Here is a 21104-nt window from a genome sequence, read left to right as displayed (position 1 = left end):
CGTGTACCCATCTATATATATTTGTAGGTGTACGACATTAAATCAAGCAGCAGCATCCGTTTCAAAATAACTCTACACTTAATTTTGCAGTTTTGTTCATTACAAGCGCATTTGACGACAAATCAGGAGTGCAACACTACAGCAGATTCGGCAATAAGTTCCCACATCATTATTCACTCTATCTTCTATATTATAGAAATCCAGACCGTACAAAGATACACAAAACTGTAAACCCTCAACACCTCATCTCCACCTGGAATGCACAATTTGACAACAGAAAGAAGCCTTTAAAACAATACTTCAAAATTTGTTTTAATGTTCTCCAAAAAAACCCATACTGCAGTATATTTTCTCTCTTATATTTAAACAGCCACAAAGGTTATATCTACAGGCTTTTAGAAAGGTAATGTGTTGTACAGTACATATATAACAAATGTAAACAGGGACAGACATCACAGTTTGTGTGTGTATCTCCACGCCCGGGTTTGTATTTTCCCCAAAGGAAAAAGCCCAGAGGCCACCTCTGATTTTCACAGTGATCAGACTTTTTAGGATTTTCTTTTCGTTTTAAAATTACGCTACTTGTTTTCTTCGTGAGGTTTTAAAACTAGCATTATTATTTCAAAGTAGTATTATTATCAAGTCTACTGCTACAAAACTGCAACGAACACCTTTTTCGATATCAAAGCACACATCTCAAAAGATGGGTTTTTTTTCTTCTTCAAAATAGTCCCACAATGCGAGACATTTTTTGTGCCATTATCACAAAGCAATAACCACGCACACCAGTGCATGCTGTGGCTTAAATGTAGAGCAGACCCTTCACTCAGTGGGACAAATGCAGCGTACAAAAACATTGTAGATGCCACCGCTAACATAAGGCCTTGGGCTAACAACGTTATTTACTGAAGCCACAGGGAGGCACACCCGAACTGCGTGCAAATCCCAGCCACTCGACTCTGCAGGCCGCCACAGCAGCGGCACAGCTGTAGACTGGATTCGATGACATCTGTGGCGCAAAATTCCCCACCGATGTTAAGTAGCATTTCCTGCGCTGTGCTTAAGCCGAGTTAGAAAGTATGGACGTCGCAGTGCCTACTGGTTTTGCAATTCAATTACAATAGAAACATTGGCAATTCGTGCCCTGCCCGTAATAAAGTTGGCAATTGCGTGGAATGTCTCAAAATCTACGAGTTAACGGATTACTCGCGAGTGAGCCACCATGGCTTCCGGATTGCCAGTAATCAGATTTTTATTATTCACCTTTTGTGTTGCTGCATTATACTGTACCACAACAAGCAAACATCACAAATGAACTGTTACTAAACATACTAATACGTGATGTAGACATATCGTTTTGAGCAATCCTTTACGTTTCAGATTTTGGTGAGGTTGACAGATGCCATGGTGGCAGGGATTCACAATATCAATATATATTGTACGGTCCCACTATTGTAGATACATCACACGATAGTACTTCACACCAGATAATCTTGGAATTGCAAGAATACGCGCACTCTTTAAAAAAAATGATTCTCCTGTGCGAGCAACGCCAGCAGGCAATGAAACATCCGGAATGTCTAAACTTAACTGAGCGTCACATAATCGCTTACTGGCCTTGCAGAATGTCACCACAGATTTAATTGGTCAGTGTCTTTTACGAGCCACGAAATAGTGATCCATCTGCACGCTCTGTAAAGAGTTCACCACCGTTGATATGTGTATACGTGTTAGCCCTCTTGTTGGGCTAGGTTGATTGAAGTGACAACCCAAGGTTGTAGATGTTTTTTTGTACAGCCTTTGGTAACCAGCTTGAGATGATCAACTTTGCTATACTTGAGAGCCTGATTTTGGCATTGGTGGCTACCTGGATTTTAACAAAGAACTTCAGCAATGCTGGTTGAGTTATCTGCCATGGACTACCCTTATGAGTCACCCAACCAACATCTAGGGTGCCTGCTATATATTTGTAATATTTTGTTACCCTGGTACAAGCGTTCTGTCGTAATCATACACCTCTTTTGTAGTTATGATTTAGTCGGACGAGATATAAACAAGGGGAAGAGCAAGGGTGGGGGTCAGCAGCTCTGGGGGAAGGGAGGCGAGATGAACAGTTGGGCAATCTCCCCAACCCCACCCTCCGTAACACACACACACGAGCTTCATGACATGGACTTCAGTCGAATCACATTGTGCATTATTTGAGCCTGACAACAACACACACGCCGCACACAAAAGCGAGGTGATGAACGAAATGGGGCTTCGAATCTGAGCTACAAAATCATTCCTGCATGCTACCTTACTGCAGTACTCATTTCAGCTGGGTCTGGGCCGGTGAGACTGAACATATCTATGCACCCGGCACACCACATCCAGTATGCCGCTTGCTTTGGCTGAGGGTACTCATCACGTGCCTACTCCAGTTTACCAGAGACCCATAAAGAAGTTTGTGAGAAATCAATCCCTGGCTGTGCACACGAAATTGAGAAATGAGCGAGAAGTATTTTGGCATTGACTGCTGCAACAATTTGGCAAGGAGCTGTGCAAGGAGACGCGCTGAGCGGACGTCACGGTGCCTCGTTGATTTAACTTCGTGCCTTTGGATGCTTCCTCAATCTTGAACGACATTCGTGAATGCGGTCAGCGACTGGGGCGCTGTCTCAATTTGCGAAACGAATATGCAACCAATAATGTCACATTCACGAGTCTTATTTGAGATACTATTCCGACATGTCGTTGCACCACTATCTTGGCAATGTCCAGGGAAATGAGGTGGTTTTATATGTTGTTAATATCCCTCATTTATTGATTTAAATAGAGCCGAGACGCAAAAATATCCTCCAGGAAAAACGTTGCGTATCAATTACATAAAGAGCAATGATAATACAGCACCATGCTTGATCCTCCAGTGATATCTACCTGGAAGTGTACTCAAGACGACCAATTAAGAACAGGAGTGGATTTCCAGCTGAAAACATCAAAATAACATATAGATTATGGCTGATGGAGTTGACCCTTCAAGATGATCTCACATCAAAGAGTGCGCGTATATACGTGTTGAACCTCTTTCGCACCGTAAGTAGCCAACCGTGATAATTGGATGTGCGGGGGAAGGACAGCAAATTATACACAAAAAGCAGTTCTAAAGAAATTTAATTAAATATAGATTTAAAAGTGCATAGCTCCAGTGGCTTCCTAATATCGGAAGGAAAAGCATTCCAGACGGCCGCAGAAGCGCATCTGAAAGCGTGCGATGCAGTGCCCGTCTTTGTTCCTATGCTTAGCCAAAGGCTGCTGCGAGGATGACCGGAGTTTGCGTGATGGGTTATGCTCGTTCATGAGATCAGCAGGGGTATTGTGGCAAGGACGCTGTGAGCAATGAGTGCAACCTCATTATGTATTCGTTCTGCAATCGGAAAGGATTGCAGAAATGGCAGCACTGTTAGGGGTGGTGATGGCATGGGGAGGTCTTAAACAAGCAGATAGACAATGGCTAATGATCTAAAATAAAATCTATTGTATATACGACACATATATAGGTGTACAGTCGTGAAATATATTTACTTTGTATACTTTATTCATGGATAATCTAAATAAGTGTTTATAAATTACTCTTTAACCTGGGAGGCCATTGTCAATTTTCTCAGCCCTGGGTAAATATAGGTTACGTTTATTTTAGTAATTTCACTGTAGGCAATGTTAATATTTTGACCATAACGCACACCTTCTAATTCATGGCACATACTTCAAAGAGAACATCATCTGGTTTGATGTGTTTCCTTCAGTTGGTGTACACATTAAGGAAAGAGGGCACAAGCTAAACTAAACCCATGACAACAAACTTGTGAACGATCTGCCTTGTACTCTGTGATTTTGGTGCATATTAAGCGAATACAACTATCTCTGGTAATGGCATTTATGAAAGGGAACTTCAATAGAAAGGATAAGATCAGCGTTGTTATCATTAGCAATAATCACAATGACCGTATTTGATATTTAATTTACGTTCCAGCTGTAAACATTTCCTAAACCTGGCGGGGACTTCCTACGCACGGTGCAAAAGAAGTTCAACATACAAAAATGTATAAAAGTATGTTTTTTTAAAAAGGTAAAATAGAATGTGGAACGTAGGGTATTGTAGAAGCAGTTAGGTTTATGCAAATCACAAAGCAGGCAATTCATACAGATGAGACCAAGGGAGTCAGATTGTGGATATGCAACATGTTCTATGCATTGTGCTCCCCGATGAAAATAAAATGCTCGTGAATATCGTATTCATTTGAAAACAGATGGACATTGATATCAATTCTTCAAAAGAAAACATCTGGAATGTCTGAATGAGGGTATGACCTAAATGTTGTGACAGTAACATCCAGGAATGACATTTGAAAAATGATCGTGAAAATGTACGATTTTTAGAGAAATAATCAAATATATAGCTAACGGAGTCACTCAAAACATGCAGAGTGGCTTGTATATTGCATCTCAGTCGAAGGTTAGTGTTAGATTAAATAATATGTACACTGTGTGCACAAAAAAGACATTAAAGAGCAAATAAGTGCTAAAATCAAAACCAGCATAATTACAACCAAAATTGAGCCACTGCTCCATTGAGTTGGAAAGTGCGAAAAATATTAAACTGGTTCTGAATTAGTTGCTACACCAAGTGATATCAACTGAAATAGCAATGCAACTTAAAGATGAGGCATCATGATGCAGTGATAAATGTAAATAGCCATGCTGCACAGCAGTATGAGATACAAATATGCAAAGACATGGTTGAGTACAGAGTAATAAAAACGACTGGGAGATTATGGGAAATCATCTAGGGGTTTACCTGTGCACAACAAAGCTGGAACTTACAGTTTGATAACACACGTGATTCCACAAACAGGTTTAAAATGTACCCTGATTTGAATATCGGAGGTAAGGATAATTGTAATTATTAAAACGCTTATCGCCATATTATCATGCAGCAAGTTGTAGGTTACTTCATATGCCTTAGGAATGGCGACTTTTTAAATCAATGAAAATTAATCTAATTGTTGAGTGGTTTTAATCACGTTGTGTATCACGTGTTCTTGATGTTTAATTTACATATGCTCTTATTTGGCCACGAGTTACAAAACAGCACTGATGTACACTTCCAGTCCGAGCTACTTCCCCTGTACCCATCACCAATCCGTTAGCTGCTTCCGGTGTGGACTGTGATCCGAGTCTGGCAATACCACCAAGACAAACCTCGGTGAGTTTCGTTGCAGTGTACCTCTTCATTCTACTCAATAGTGAATCGTCACAACAAAAAACTATCAAGGTCATGTTTGAAAAAATTGGCATTTTCAGCTGGATTATCCAAAAAAAAATATGTTTGTTAGATATATATACACATTATCTGTTAAATTGGTCACGTAGAGTTTTTTAAAAAGTGTAATCTATGACTGGATGGCTTAGATAAAACACATGCACACACTGTGGCTTCCATACACTGCAGCACACAAGGAATGCACACATGATTCGATGTTAAACCTGCATTGGCCTCTGCGACACGTAAAAAAGCATTGTACAAGTGCACAACATACATTCTATTTTGGCTGTTTTTCACAGAATCCATTACCTCAAAAGGAAAGACTTTCAACCGACATTTGGTCCGGTGTTTTTATGCACCCAGGTTAAGAGCATTACCTTGTTTAAGTCCTTTTGAGGAGCTATTGCAAAGTGGCCTCAGTACGACTTAACAAACCCTCCGTAATGGTCACTCAAGCACAAAGGTGTTTGTTCCACGCCAAGCCATTTTGCAAATGGGAAAAATGCCACACACAAAAACAGCACGTGCCACACCAAACACCTGGGGGGGGGGGGGGGGGGGCGACAACGCGATGTCACGAGGGGGGTATGGGGGTCAACCTGCATGTAAACCTCCGCACGGGGAAACGACATAAAAATTACTGCAGTCACTCTTCAAGTGTGTCCTGGAAAGACAATCATACGACGCTGATTGGCCCGGCACAGTCTGACCACGCTGTGAGGTTTCCCTCAAGGACGGGAAGGGACCCTCGACTTGTTAAAAACAAAAGAGAGAAAGAGGTGAGGAACGTAAAATGCAGTGTCATTGTAACATTCTAATACTGTGCTACTTTCAGATCTACAAAAATAAAACTGTGCTTCACAGCAATCTGAATAAAAGTTTTGCGTGTGCAAAAAAACATTGTAGGAGGATATGCTAGGTGCCTGATGAAATGTTCAAGCTAATGTAAAATACTTTATTTTGGTATGAATTCCCGTTGTTCAAAGACACTACATTATCGTTTAGACCCCCACACTCTGTTTGCTGTGGTGGACCTCAGTTCACCTGGGCACAACTGCCCTTTCTATTTGTGCCTTTTCTCCAAGCCACTGTAGCGTCTGTCACCGGATTTGTCAGGGCTGTGTACAACTTCACTCACACACGTGCACCTGAGAGACAACGGGACAGAACCATGGCACTTTCTTACTTAGGAATAAATTTTGATTGAGAATATACTGCGCTGTTCTTTTTTTTTTTCTGTTGCCGTGACTTCATATTTTCGGCTTGGCATCTTTGCCGCGTGTCGATCATCAACGGGACACACAAATCAAACCGACGTTAAGATTTCAACCGACGTTAAAATTTACAAAGTTTCACGTTTTTCCTCGCTATTAAGTGCAAGATCACCTTGCCACATCTCCCCTTCAGTGGAGTGACCAAGGCAATTGTCATTAGACTGAGAAACTTGTAAAATAGAGACAGGATTACTCTGGTGGTCTGTTCAGGCAGTTCTAGGACTCAAACGGGGAGCGGTTGGTTTCACTGGGGCTCCTCGTTAGAGCGCGACTCTGACTTGAGCTTGACGAATTCGCGAGCCACTTCGTCGTTGGTGCGCTGTGAAAGAATGCGCAGGATAGTAAGGCCTGTCTCGTCCATGTTGAGGCTGCGACCTAGTGGGCACCAGCAAGCACAGCTGCCCTTCTCCTGGATTTCACGCAGCTGCAGCACCGACATGCCCAGCACGCGGTCTTCCCGAGCGAAGCAGTAGTCCTTCACGCACATGTGCAGCTCGTACGAGTCGGGCCCATCCTCATTGCCCAGAATACTGCAAGTGAGCAAGAGGACACACATACAAGCGCATTGTGATTGAATGTACACGGGGGCAAAGAGAGGCACTCAAAGAGTACGCCTGATTTGACTCTACGCCGAGATTCGTTTTGACCTCCACAAAGTCAAGGGGAACAAAGTAAATGTGTGCTTTGCAAAGGCTCATGACAGCCATAGCCAAATAATTTCAGGTAAATTGCATGGAGAGCCACTAGGCTTTCAATTAAATTATCTGCACACAATGGCTACGCTTCTCCATAACATCCAAGATGCCTCGTGTCCTGGAGCCGAGAGCTACACGCTACAAGCTACACGCCATTACACGACCTCATGTTTTTTTATAATGCAATCCTAGTTGTTTTGTTACATGCTATTTTTGTCACATTTATATTGGTATTTATTTTAGCCCAAAGCGAACTAAATCAATTTAGACTTGCACAATACAGCAATAATACAAATAATCTGGTTATTCTTTCCACGATCTGCTTTTTGTATAAACAGGGAACTACTTTGGATTTCAAAAACCAACAACATATAACAGTGATACATTTTTAGGTATAAACTGTAATTATTAATAGTTTATTTCGTTCGTGAAAGTAATTTTATATATTGATTTAAAGCTTTCATGACTGCAGGGATTTATATTCTTGGTTCTTTTGGTAAAGTCACGTAGAAGGGAAATAAAAAAATAAAATATCTTATTTTATTATTTCCCTTCTACTTGGTTCTTTCGGTAAAGTCACGTAGAAGGGAAATAATAAAATAATAAAAATAAAACATAATAAAATAATTCTCACGACGTTTCGGCCACAAAGCAAGCAGCCGTTCTCAGGTGAAGACCAGGTCTGTCCCTTCTACGTGACTTTACCGAAAAAAACCAATAAAACCAAGAATATAATTTTATACAGTTTTCAGGAGCACATTGCACAAACAATGTAACCCTCTAGTGATATGATTTCGCTGTAATGAAGTACATAATTAGTTTTTTCTTGATGAGTAATACAAATATCACTCTGGCCGGTGAGCACCTCCAGGCTGCTCCACAAAGCAAGGGCTGTCAGGGCAAACTAAGGGATTTCTTTAACCGTGGCTGCATGTCTTCAGCTGGCTTTGGAGTAGGATCACAAATGTAAATTACAAGCATAATAAATAACTGCCATACAGCACAAAGCATTTGTTGTTGTTTGCACTGCATTTTCATCGATTTAAGTTGCCGGGTATAATTATGCAAACATTGCATTCCGTGAAATCCCTACTGGCGGGAGCCTCATGCATATTCTAGCGAGGAAGACAGCCCTGATATGAGACACCACAAGAGCTAACACCCTGGAGATTGCTTTGGTCAACTTAAACAAACAAGACAATCGTTCTGACATTATATATAAAAAAAATGTTTATACTTTTTTTTTCTTTTAAAACTTTATATTTTTACGAACAAAATAAGTGTGAAAATGCCGTTTGAGAATCAATTAATGATGAATTTTATGAAAGAAGTCATCGTTGGCACATGGAAGGAGGGGTGTACTCACAAGTGGAATGTCTCATTGTACTTGGGAGCCCAGTTATTGCTCTTGGATTTGGTGGCGAATCTCCTCTTCTTGTCGCTGAGGTGTGGCCCAATGATGTTGATCTCCACAAAGGGCCGGAACATCCCCGTGGTTTGCCACTTGAGGTCGTTGGCTGCGACCACTGCGCGGGAGAGGTGGGACGGCAGACGGCCCTTTGAATGCACGAGCTCGACAGCGTGCAAAGCCACCCGCTCCAAAATGCACGCACACCTCTCAAATATTCATCGGACTATTCCTATTTTGTTATATCAATAATTAACTAAAAAAAAATCCCAGCGGTAATGAGGCAGCCTCTTCGGCCGTGACGATGGTGTCACATTCCATGGGCGTGCCTCACCTCCTCTGCCTGTGATATCATTCGTCACGGCTACAAGACAGGTCCAATGACTTGTACATTTGACTAAAATATTTAAACGCACAGCTATTACAACAGCTTGATTATCTCATACAAATATGGCACCCTGAGAGACGTTTACATATTTAGAGGACAGTTCACTCATTTGTAACACTTGTTATAAACATAACACAAATCTTTGAAATGTTTCACGCTTCAATGTCTAACGTTTGGAGGTGACGCCTGGTGCCCCACAGGAAGACGTAACCCGAATAAACCAAAAGATATCTTGTACATATGTATGTACTTATGTAAAAGATAACATACATTTGTGTGTTTTTATGTCGCACATCTTTGGTAAAGTTTTATTTAAATAGTTACGAAACCTGCTCCGGACTTCTTGGTTCCCAAACAACAACAACAGCGGTGAGGTCCCCCCGTCGTCGCTTACCTTTCACAGTGACCTTGTGCTCGCCTGTGCCAGGGTGAGTGAAGAGGTCAACCTGGATGGAAATCTCCCCAACCGGGTCATCGACACCAGCCCCTGAAAGCCAACCGCACGCACGACCGTCGTGAGAACACGCCGAGCGAGGCCAGCCAAGCGTCTGTCTCCGTGGTCAGAGACGAACAGGACCAGCTCGAACCGCGAGGATACACATCGACGATATGGAAACAAAGGATGGGGCGTAACCAAAAAACAAAACACACGCTCACAACGACCGCGTTGTCGTCTTCTACTCGACGTTGACTAAGACGAGGCCGCTACAACTGGGAAGCCAATGCCTGACACCGCTGTGCGTGACGGCATGAGCTCTCCCAGGTCACGTACCCTCTTGCGGTGGCTCATCCTCACTAGCCGTCACCCTAATCCCCTTTCCATCATGCACTGCGCCAAACGATGTAGACATCCAACAGAATGCGAGGGTATGACCAAAACAAAAAATCCACGTGAAATAAGCACGCATTTGGCTTCGTAATTAGTAAAGTCATGAACAGACACAAGTCACACATTGAAAATGCATGTACATGCCATCAATACTTAAAAATAAAGGGTATGTTAGAATCCACGGTGATAAATTGTCTGCCGTTCAAGAAGAAAAAGTTATTTCTGCAAATAAACCAAATGGAACATATTTTTGTACATTATAAACGTGGTGGTATACTTGAAGGTTACAGGAGCGAGCTTAATGCAAAAACAATATCGCTCAAGAGACCAGCACAGAACAAGAAGCACTACCTTGCGACATCTGCGACTGTATGAAGGTCTTGATGAGAGTGTCGGTGGTCTGCGTGTACAGCGACAGGGCGTAGTGGAGCGACGCCAAATCAGGGCTCTTCTCAAGAAAAGCCTTCTTTAGGCCATTCCCACCAGCGTAGAAGTATTGCTAAATGGGCAACAGAGAGGAAAAAACACAATAAATCAGTAAAATGCATCACACCACTGTCACTGCTATAAATAAATCCATGTACATTTTCAAAGTTACATTTTGATGTCATGACAGTTGTGCTTTTTCTCTCACACATTTCGTGAAAAACCAGCTGTTCATTTTCAGTAGAAAATATCCCATCAGTTTCGGACGGTGTGGTTATTTTTATGGTGAATATATCAGCACGGAAACAACTATAATTGTGAAGGAAGTGATAGGGCCGATTACTTCTCGTACATTTGTCCTTGTTATCAAAGGTCTGCCACATTATGTGCGTGCGAATCAAACTGCACGTTGACCAAACACGACGCAATTGTACAATGGAAGCAGCACAATCCGGAGGAGAAATATGACGAGCCATAATAAGCACCTGTTATTATATATGTTACAAACAACACATTGTCATATTAAGCATGTGTTAGATAAGCAATAAAATTATTGCATAAAGCCAAATATGAGATCGACGACAATCGTGCAATCTATCCATATGGCTAAATGGGAAATCTATGCTTTTTTGTTTACATGCAGTAGATGCCCATATTTGTAAACTTGCGTTTTTTTGGAGCCAATACTGCATATATCATTGAGTGTAAGGGTAAGGTAGATGTGCATACTATATTTTATCTGTGCATTAATACATAGCACCATTGTCTTATTTTTCTCTCTCTTCATTTGAAATGCTGAACTGCATACCACATTACGAGCACTAAACCCTGATTTTAATCATCGCATCAAGACCCAAATCAAAATGCCCATTTAACTCCCTGATTGGATCATCAACACATGTAGTAGACATAATGCTTCCCTGAGAGAGAGGAAAAAAATGGGATTGGAAGGTCTGGACCACGTCAATTCTCCGTTGACTCATTCCCTGCATGCAAACCAGTGTTCCCACTCTATATTTTTTCACAATATGATACTAAAATGTACGAACTGACAAATAACGTGTTATCAGTTTCCCTCAACCTTGTAATTGTATATCACATTATTGTACTTCAAGTATAAATAGAGATTGCTTAAAAGGTGTTCAACTGCGGTTCACTCCACATAGGCCTTTCATAATCCTTCATAAACATTACAACTGTACAATCCACAATGCCAAAAAGCGCACGTTCTGTCAGAAAATGATGTTATATAACCACCGTGCTGTCAATTTATTCTGAAAGTGTTTCACCAAGCACTAATTTATTGGAATAAAATATTATTATGAAGACGATTATGAAGAAAAATGGCTGTCCGTCTGATGAAGCGAGTTGTAATTACTGGCGAAACGTCGTACTCAGATTGTAATTGTTGTAGATTTGCTCTCCAACACACCGGTGTGCTGTACTAGTAACGAATTGGCATGTTCTGTTTACATGACATACTTTTCGATTTAAAGCTTTCGTAACTGCAAAGATTCATATTCTTGGTTCTTACGGTAAAGTCACGGAGAAGGGAAATAATAAAATAATAAAACTAAAACAATAAAATTCTCACGACGTTTCGATTACCACACAAGCAATCATCATCAGGTGTGAAAACCATAACAATCATTTTTTTTTAAGTGGCTGTTCGTGGTGCTAACGTTAAGAAAAAAACGTCACTTTTTTCAAAATGTATTGCTGTGTTTTTCACACCTGATGATGATTGCTTGTGTTGCATTCGAAAGGTCGTGAGAATTTGATATTTTTATAATTAGTTTTTTCCCTTCTACGTGACTTTACCTAAAGAACCAAGAATATGAATAATACTCGGTAAGAGTTTATTTAAAATTTCTACGACCGAGCTCTAAACTGCTGCTTAGTCGCTGCTGTCGAGGCGCCAAGCAAGGCTGGGCGTCGCTCGCCGCCGCCGGAGGAAATGAGGGAGCGGAGACGAACCTTGATTGTATCGAGCGCGACGTCCATTACCGCGCACTGCTTGGGCGTGAGGCTCTTCGTCTCGGTGCTCACCATGTGCTCCTGCAATCAGAGCGAACGTCGTCGCGGGAGATCACCGTCAAATCGACTCCGCGCACTCCCCCGTCTCGCTTTGTTGAAAAGGGATACGGCATGCAAGGCCATGCGACATGCGCGCCAAGCAGGCCCTGCTGATCTTTAGAAAGCTGGAGGTGAATGCTGAATGCAAAAATATTTTTTGTTGGGAAAAAAATACAATTAAATATATATTTTTAAAGATTATTAATTTTATCAGGAAAAGTATTATAAATATGAACAAGCATTCATATTCCAATCGTTTGGTAGGATTAGAAAATAAACTTTTCTAACAAAAGCTACGGAATTCAATGTGCAGGTCAAATTGACCTGAATTCAGTCTGTTATAATGTTGTCTCAGATCAGAATTAGGCTGATGTCAGAAATTCCTGTGCACAGGTAAACATTGCAATGGTTAGATGTAAATGAAGCCTCATGTACATGTCTTAATATACAATTAAATGTGCACGTAACTTCTACAATTATTGCAAATTTATGATTTTTAATAAAAAAATCTAAATCACCAAGATTTGGATTTCAGTAATTAACAGAAATTGTATTGTGTTATGCTACAGTGGCTTATTCAGTTTATTTAACAAAATTATCGTACTTTGTATTTTTTTGCACAGCAGATACTTTGTTGTTAGCACAGTACTTGTTTTCATAAAGGTAAATTAGCTTAGCATGTTCATGCATCCAAGGCAGCTGAAAAAATCGAGAGCATGCAACTCCAAACAGTCTGACACAATCAGATTTAAAAAGGGTGTTAGAATTAATACCGTTACACTCAATCACACCAACTATTGCGTTGTAAAGCGTTAAACACAAGAGCAGAAGAAGAATTAATCGCAAAAGCAGAAAAGGAAACAACACTGAAAAGAACAGGAATAAGAATAAAACACCAAAGACCAATACCTTGAGTTTTGAAAACTGCCCAAGTTCTTTTGCGGCATTGAAAATAAGTTGTGTTCCCTGGGAAGGCGTGAAATTCAGAGAGGAAAACGCAGACAAGATCACACTATTGCAAGGAAAACCTTCGGCAAAAAGCACCGCCATATTTTTTGCGTGCCAAGAGCAAAGCAGTCACCACCACCATCACCACGAAGAGTTTCCTGTTGTTGAAACCGTGAGGAATTAACCCAGACAGCATACGCAAATCCCAGCCACTGAAGATCCACCACAGGCATACGACCACAGAACTGCTAAGGAGAATTAAATAGTCATACGACCTCTGATGCCATAGGTCACCAGATTTGTGATAAAAACGCTATCATTTCAAAGTCATATGTATTTCTGGCAAAGGCCCTTTATCAAGATAGAAATCTGATTTCAAATATACAGTATAGGAGGTGTTTGGGGAAGTAAAATAATGTTGCGTGGAAAAAATATGCCAAGAAATTGGCAGAAACTTATGCGTAAGGGAAAACAAGCACTCAAATACCAAAGTGTTTTTCAAGTGTACAGTATTCACAATTTTAGAACTGGTCTTCAAGAAACACAGTATTAATATACAACTGCAGTGTAATAGTCAAATAAACAACTCCAAGGCATCAAACTGTAATCTTCACGTGTAAAAACAAGTGCAATGCTATGCCACTCTGCCGAGACGCGCGTTTACCTCGCGAGGCAGGCGCTAGCCGAGAGAAAATAATGCAGCATGGACCATCGAATCGAATGGAGCGAGCTGCTGAAGACACCCCAAAGATGACTATCAAACTACTGGAAAGAATAGCACAAACTTCCAGGCCACATGTGCTTGTGCAGTACAACAGAGCTTTATCAGCCTGTAAATATGTTTTGAATTAGACCTAAGCCGGTCTTTTCATACTGACACTGCTTGTGTTTATACACCCATACATATATATGCAATTGCAAAATAATGTGGTTCTTTCAAAATGAAGCCTGAAAATTGCTAATAGAAAAGTTATTTCTGTGTGGAAGTAGTGTTTACAAATTATGATTATAAAAATAAAAAATTTGGCTGCAGTCTTCATTTTAAGAAAATCAGGATATTAGCACACCTTGGCAAAAGTAATTTTTACCTTTCCTTTTTTGGGAATTCAAATAATGCGAGGGAATGATGCGTGGCATCATGTTACCTTCAGAATCAGAATATTTAACAATGTAATGAAGCAAATCGTCATTGACATTCTTAATATCCAGATTGATGGCATCACACACGTATGAGACCTGTGTTCGGATGCGTTCAGGTGAGGCCAGAGACATTCCAAGACAATGCCCTTGGCGATGATCTTTCGTAGCTACTAAACAAAATGTTACATTTGTATAATGTTTTTTTAAACATCAATGCACCTGCGCCTCCAGCCAAGGCAAGACATTGAGCATGTCATATTCCCAGTTTGAAATCAACATCATTCGCCTGCCTCAAATAAGCACGATCATGGGAAAGCAGAGGTAAGGTTGATTATATCGCCTCTTGCGAGAAGCTACATAATGTTTAAAAATAATCTTCGTGTGCTTAATTTTAAGACTATTTTTTTTCTTTCACATTTGGTTAAGCATAGGTGGACTTCAATATATTTCCATGAACTATCGCACAAATACAAACGTGTAATAAAGATGTCACAATTATATGCGTTCTTTAATACTCATTTACAAATCCTCTATATTGCTCTACCACCTTGGCATAATTGAGTTCTGCTTCATATTCCTCACATTTAGACCTTCACTGCTTGGCTGTTACTCCACATTGTGCACGTTACAGTCAACTTGCGACGAGCGTACCTTACTCATAAATTACTAAACTTAGCGAATACCATAAATGTACTTAAATATGTAGTGACACAAATCATTGTGGTCTAATAACTCTTATGAACATAAACACAACAGCAAAGTCATCGAAAATGTTAAAGATAAAAAAAATTTTCCATGCAGTACATTTACCCGCAACGATGCATATAGTATGTTCCATGCATAACGACATGTCTCGAGCCCATTAATCAAGCAATTACGCTTCTGTACACAAAAAGCACTGAACACACAAGGTAGTTTGAGATGCTCCGAACATATGGATTTTATAATACGAATTACAGCAAGTTTCATTGCAAAGTGTCCCAGCCAAATATAATTGTATATGGCATTTTGATCGTTATAATTTGCATTTCGTAGTCCTCAGCCTGACTTGTATTCAACACTGCTATTATACAAGTTGCTTCATGAGCATGGTGTATTCATTATTTTTGAACGTTAAACAATTTAAGATAATTTGTTCTGCTAAATATCGCCAAACCAGCAGGGTATGCGCATGCTAGTGGACCCATGAATACTGTTCTAAAATGTGTTATTATGAATGGTGTTGACATAGAAACACTTCTTAGAATATAATTTATTTGAATTCCGAATGGTCTGAGTGACAGAGTGCGCACTTTCAGAATGCACGGGATAGAACATTCACAAGCGTGGCTGCTCACGGAGCGTGGAAATGTAACATCAGACCCACGGGGCTCCAAGTCGCCGATGCTCGTTTTGACATCTCATTAAACATAGCAAATAACTCAATTGTGTGTCCATTAAGGCCAAAATGGCAGCAATATTCATAAGAGTTTGGTGCACTTGAGGAGAGGGGTGGAGGGGGGGTGAGGAAAATCATGGAGCGCAGGTGAGAGGGGTCGACGGGGAGACAGGACGAGGGGGTGGTTTCTCACAGCTGAGCTGCACAATCCCAACAGACAGTAGCCACGAGAGCAGTAGCAGGAGAAGCAGCAAGCTTCAAACTAGGCCTCAGACAAACCAGCTGAAGAAGCGGCAACTTCAATCAAAGTTTTCCACATTTTTGGAGTAAACATCAAAAGTTGCACGAATAGTCGGAGTAACAAAAAACGTGCGTTGCCGTCAAATATTGCCCTTCAAATCGGTCACCATTTGCATAGTACTGAGGAATTTAAAAGGCAATGGTAAAAAAAGTAACTGCATACTTTTGACATATATTTAAATTTTATGGCCTTAAGTGTACAATGTATTCGTATGCCACAAAGGGCAAGTGCTATTCATTTATTTATATAAAAACATGCATTTAATTGCAAATTAATGCACACATCAGTTAAAGATGGGCAGGTACTAGGCCCTCAAAGCCGAGCATCATCCATCCATGATATAAAGAGATCGCAAATTTATTGCTCCAAAAACCTGCAAAATTTTGCAAGTTAAGTCAATATTTTTACAAATATCTTCAGGAAAATGTTAAAAAGGACAAAATAGCTCAGGGGGAGCACAGGATTTGATATTGTACATCATAAAAATTGTGTATGAATGTACACAGTGAGTTAAGACTTTTGGGCATACACAGAACCGCGCACCAGGCCACAGCAGTACACAACATAGCGCCAAAACACTACACAACGGAGCACCGACAAGCATTCAACAGCAGCAACGCTTATACACACCCAGCATGGTTGTACTTACTATCATCTGCCATTCATAACACCGTTCAAGAGCCATTTAAGAAGAAACAAAGAAAATGACATATTTAAGTAACCAGCATGGTGCGTGCGTTTGCATTGAAACCAAAGTGCAGCAAAATTGTGATTTCAACCCTGAGACGATTATGACATCGCTAAACCATCGACTTTTGGAAATCTGTTCATGTAACCTCATGCAGCAACCTAAGCCACCACGCTGCTTAGTGTGGATCGGTAGGAATCGTGAAGCAGTGCAATAATAACGTTAACAATAATAATGTTTGCATCCATATGGCACTCACTCAAGTGCCTCGGCAACTCAAATTTCCTGCCTTCACATCCCATCTCAAACATGTGAAGGGGACCCACCCCCAGTCGCAGCTGTCCCTGTGTGGCACAAGGCGACTCAGCACTGGCCTGCACATGGGCATTGGCCTGCAAGTACGGGGGGGGGGGGGGGGGCAATTGTTGCTACGCTGTAATACCATTTCAGTAGTTTCAGGGTAATGTTTCGAATTTGAAACGTTACCCGTGTATTACCCAATTTGGATTACGCACAGGAGCATGATCTCCTTGTGCTGTAAGAATGGTGCAAATATTCAATATGGAATTGACATTATTGTTCGTGAGAAATAGAACATATTAAAAATTTGGAAAGAACATGAATACAATTAGTTAAAACTATAAACTGCTTTTTTATTTTACTAGGTAAGGCCCACTAAGCTATTTCGCGCTTTTCAGAAGTGACCTAGCCAAAAATGATAGCTGAATGAAGTGGCTCATCAAGTAGAAATCTACAGCGGCTAAATACTCTAAAAGCATGTTTACAAATGTGGAGGGAAATGGTATGTTCTTATAATAGTGATAAACAGTTATAACAAGTCAATAAAAACAGGATGTTATTCTCATCAGCTTTTTTTTTACTTCAAAATGTTCCCTGCGAATTAACAAGACTGTAGGTCACTTGAATGCGAGTATGTAGTGGTGTTTGCGATTACTGCAACATAGGTAGCAGGGTTTTAATTGCGTCGCTATATATGATATGCACAACTACACAAAACCGGTCAAGCTGAAAACATGAAGTATCAAAGGCACGTCACCTCATTACTGATCACGTTGTATTTTGCATAGAATGCTCCGACCATAATTATCATTATCACCACTATCACTCTGACACAATCTGCCGCTGCAGTTATCGACAATAACGCCGACGCCATCGGAGACACCGCGACACGGTCCACGTGGGGGGCCGTGTCGCGGTGCCTCGCGTGGGGGGCCGTGTCACGGAATCTCGCCCCCCACGGCGCCGGCAGCCGCTCACACACTCACCGTCTGGTCGGTGAGAGGGGGCAGCACGATGAGCTTCTCCATGGTGTTCATCACAATCTTCCACAGCTCTTTCAGCACACGTTTGAGCACCGTTTTCTCGCACACCTTGGCAAACAGGGTCAGGCTAGCAGGCAATGCGGGGCGGGGGGGGGGGAGATGGGAGTTCGCATAGACAGCACAAATAAACGCGTTAATGGGTGCAAGAATCAGGGAATATCACAGAGTCTGTAAGGATACGAATTGAGAAGCAGCGATAAATCAATATCTAAGTTGTAATTCCAGCTGCTGGTTTCCAGGCACAACGACTGAATCTCACTCGTGCCCTCAGAAAATGCTCATGTTGGACACGAGCTAACACAGAGACCCATAGACTCACACAGAGACCCATAGACTCACACAGAGACCCATAGACTCACACAGAGACACATAAACTCACACAGAGAGCCATTGACTCATACAGAGACACACAGACTCAGAGACCACTGACTCACACAAAGACCCATAGACTCACACAGAAACCCTTAGACTCACATATAGACTCATATACTTACACAGAGACCCATAAACTCTACACTTCCACATTGACCAGACGTGATGGATGGGTGCAGCCACCCTTTTCACACCACACGCGACTGGCCGATGGACTGTGCGCTGTTCCCATTTATACTGCTGGGTGAAGGGCAGCGGTATCTGAGAAACTTGCTCCATTGTGTCAACTGCTGCGATGGAAAACGTAATGGAACTGGCGACCAACGTGTTAACTAATAATGATACCACTGCAGCCCCAATGGGCATATAGAATGAGCATGTAACAGACATTATGCGAGTGTTAATTGGTGTGTACATACCATCATAGAGTTTGTGACAGGGACAGAAAAGCATTGCGTGTGTGCAAGAGATAAGTGGTAGGCAGGATAATGAAATAGCAGTTCAATTAGAAATCTATTTTGAGAGAACATAACAGCGCCCAGATAACACGAGAAGAATGGGTGATGAATAAGATATATTACATACTGAGATAATTGACATCCATTTCAAATGGCATGGAATGTTAATAAAAAATGGTGATCAATTATTTTCAGCCGGTGTTTAACACCCTTGCCGACTGCTTTCCTAAAGGCCCGATGCGAGTGCCATGGGTAAGGACAAGCGGAGGCTGTTTCAGGGCATGGTCAGTTGCGTTAACAAGCACACTTACTTTACAAAGCACTTACTTTCCATCCAGCAGGTCCATGAGGGGCCGCAGCATGATGTCGGCATCCTGAGCAGCCGTGTTGCGAGCACTCGACAGCATGTTGCCGGGTCCCTTCACCTGGCTCAGCAACTCTCCCATTGCCTTGACACTCACCTCGATATGCGGCATGAAGCTGGGGTTAAACGGAGGTGAACGCAAATATACAGTCAGTACGAAGACAAAGATTCCTCCGTATAGCCTTAACAGACTCTTGGGGAAAGTGCTGTTAGCGAGTAGCACCTATGAAGGCCGGAACGGCACACGAGGGGGTGGGTGGCCAACACCATGCCCGGCTGCCTTTGTCTCCCCAGTGGCGATGTTTACACACCGCACCAAGTACTCATTTGAGCCCGAGTCGACCTAAGGGAGGCCCAGGACCGATTCACATAATCGTCACTGGTGTTGGGCATGAGCGAGAATCAAACTCGGGTCACCAGGTTCGTAGTGCAGCTCGCCAACTGCTACACTACCGCTCCACGGTACAGCTCCAGAGACACACGTACAAACATGTACGGTGATCCACAGATATAACGGTGCATGTGCACATGCACATACGTCGAGACAACTCTGGTGACATGGCTCAGCGATACCGCGTTTGCTGCTTGTTGAGGAGGTTCACGGTTCGAATCCAGCAGCCGCTCTGGTTAATACTGCGGTGTGGTATTCACCGTAATAAACACTACGAGCCGTCTGCTACACAGTGGGCATTAAATATCCCGGGACTTCATTCGCAAGAGTAGGCTACTGATTGCCGCTGTCGCGGTCAAAATTTGCCACATTTGAACGGTGAAAGAAGGTCAACCTGTCCGATTTCTCTTTGAATGTGTATATTGGTTTTTTATTCATATAACCTTAATGTGGCTGTTCCATATTAATAAGTAGTTTTTGATTAATTTCAAATAAATAAATACATTTAAAATGTAGGCCTTTGTTTGCGAGAGCTGGAATGACTCCGCTAATTTCTCATCAGTCGAATGCTTCACGAGTGGTATACAAAAGGCGAGACAATGGTGAGTCAAATGTATTCGTGATACGGTACCTGATGCCAAACACGCGGCTCAGCTCATCCAGGACGTTGTTGAGTTTCACCTGCAGCTCCTTCAGGTTGTCGCTGGCTTCCGAGTCCAACTGTCAAACAAAAGGGACGATTAGAACACACGCCGCTCATAGGCGATATTTAGAATGTCGACGCGTTTTTTACTTATTACATATGCTCTGAGCCACGTGTGCAATTGTGATCGTGTTGGTCAGCCAAAGCGTAAAATAATAAGCTGTTTTCAATTAACAGATATACTACCACGAGCATTGTCCCATGCTCACGTACAGCCAAAACATATCCGGTGCCTTTACAAAATATAAATTCTGAATGGCGGTGTCGGGAGTGGATTGCAGGGTACACCATTGTATGGAAGGGCTCTTCTCTTAAGCCTATCGATGAAGATATTACGAATAACCACGAATTCAAAAACTCATTTGCCATGCATCACCATGGTACTTTCAGATGTGGATTCAAGGGCACCGTTAGTGACAAAGAAGACACAGGGCGTGCACGCAGGACAGATGATGAATGCCACATCTCACAACATTATGCCGAAATTTAATGGGTGGAAATACACACACGTATATATGAAGGAGGTCAACAACATTTGGGAAAAGAACATCAAAAGTGTGCAGGGACATTAATGTTTTTTTAAAAGTCATCTTTATTCCACTGCAACACTAGTGCAC

At 41.7% G+C, this 21104-nt stretch overlaps 1 protein-coding gene across 5 annotated transcripts in view; it reads right to left on the bottom strand.

Annotated features, from left to right (window-relative positions):
- Positions 1 to 672: 672 nt before the first annotated feature.
- Positions 673 to 21104, bottom strand: part of LOC133343901 (protein unc-13 homolog B-like) — a 174415-nt gene continuing 153983 nt past the window's right edge. For 4 of the 5 annotated variants that reach the window (XM_061553886.1, XM_061553887.1, XM_061553888.1 and 1 more), the window contains 9 exons: positions 20416 to 20504; positions 19357 to 19509; positions 18143 to 18266; positions 13311 to 13367; positions 12303 to 12383; positions 10251 to 10398; positions 9465 to 9557; positions 8641 to 8800; positions 673 to 7109 (listed from right to left, as the gene is read on the bottom strand). In XM_061553886.1, the coding sequence (XP_061409870.1) occupies positions 6824 to 7109; positions 8641 to 8800; positions 9465 to 9557; positions 10251 to 10398; positions 12303 to 12383; positions 13311 to 13367; positions 18143 to 18266; positions 19357 to 19509; positions 20416 to 20504 (1191 nt within the window). In that variant the 3' untranslated portion in view covers positions 673 to 6823. The remainder of the gene's footprint in view (positions 7110 to 8640; positions 8801 to 9464; positions 9558 to 10250; positions 10399 to 12302; positions 12384 to 13310; positions 13368 to 18142; positions 18267 to 19356; positions 19510 to 20415; positions 20505 to 21104) is intronic. The other variant, XM_061553890.1, reaches the window with a different exon arrangement.

Source organism: Lethenteron reissneri, chromosome 18 (assembly GCF_015708825.2).
Source record: "Lethenteron reissneri isolate LAM-NWPU_2019-01 chromosome 18, ASM1570882v1, whole genome shotgun sequence".
Lineage (NCBI taxonomy): Eukaryota > Metazoa > Chordata > Hyperoartia > Petromyzontiformes > Petromyzontidae > Lethenteron > Lethenteron reissneri.
This window is presented reverse-complemented; position numbering and strand designations above follow the sequence as displayed.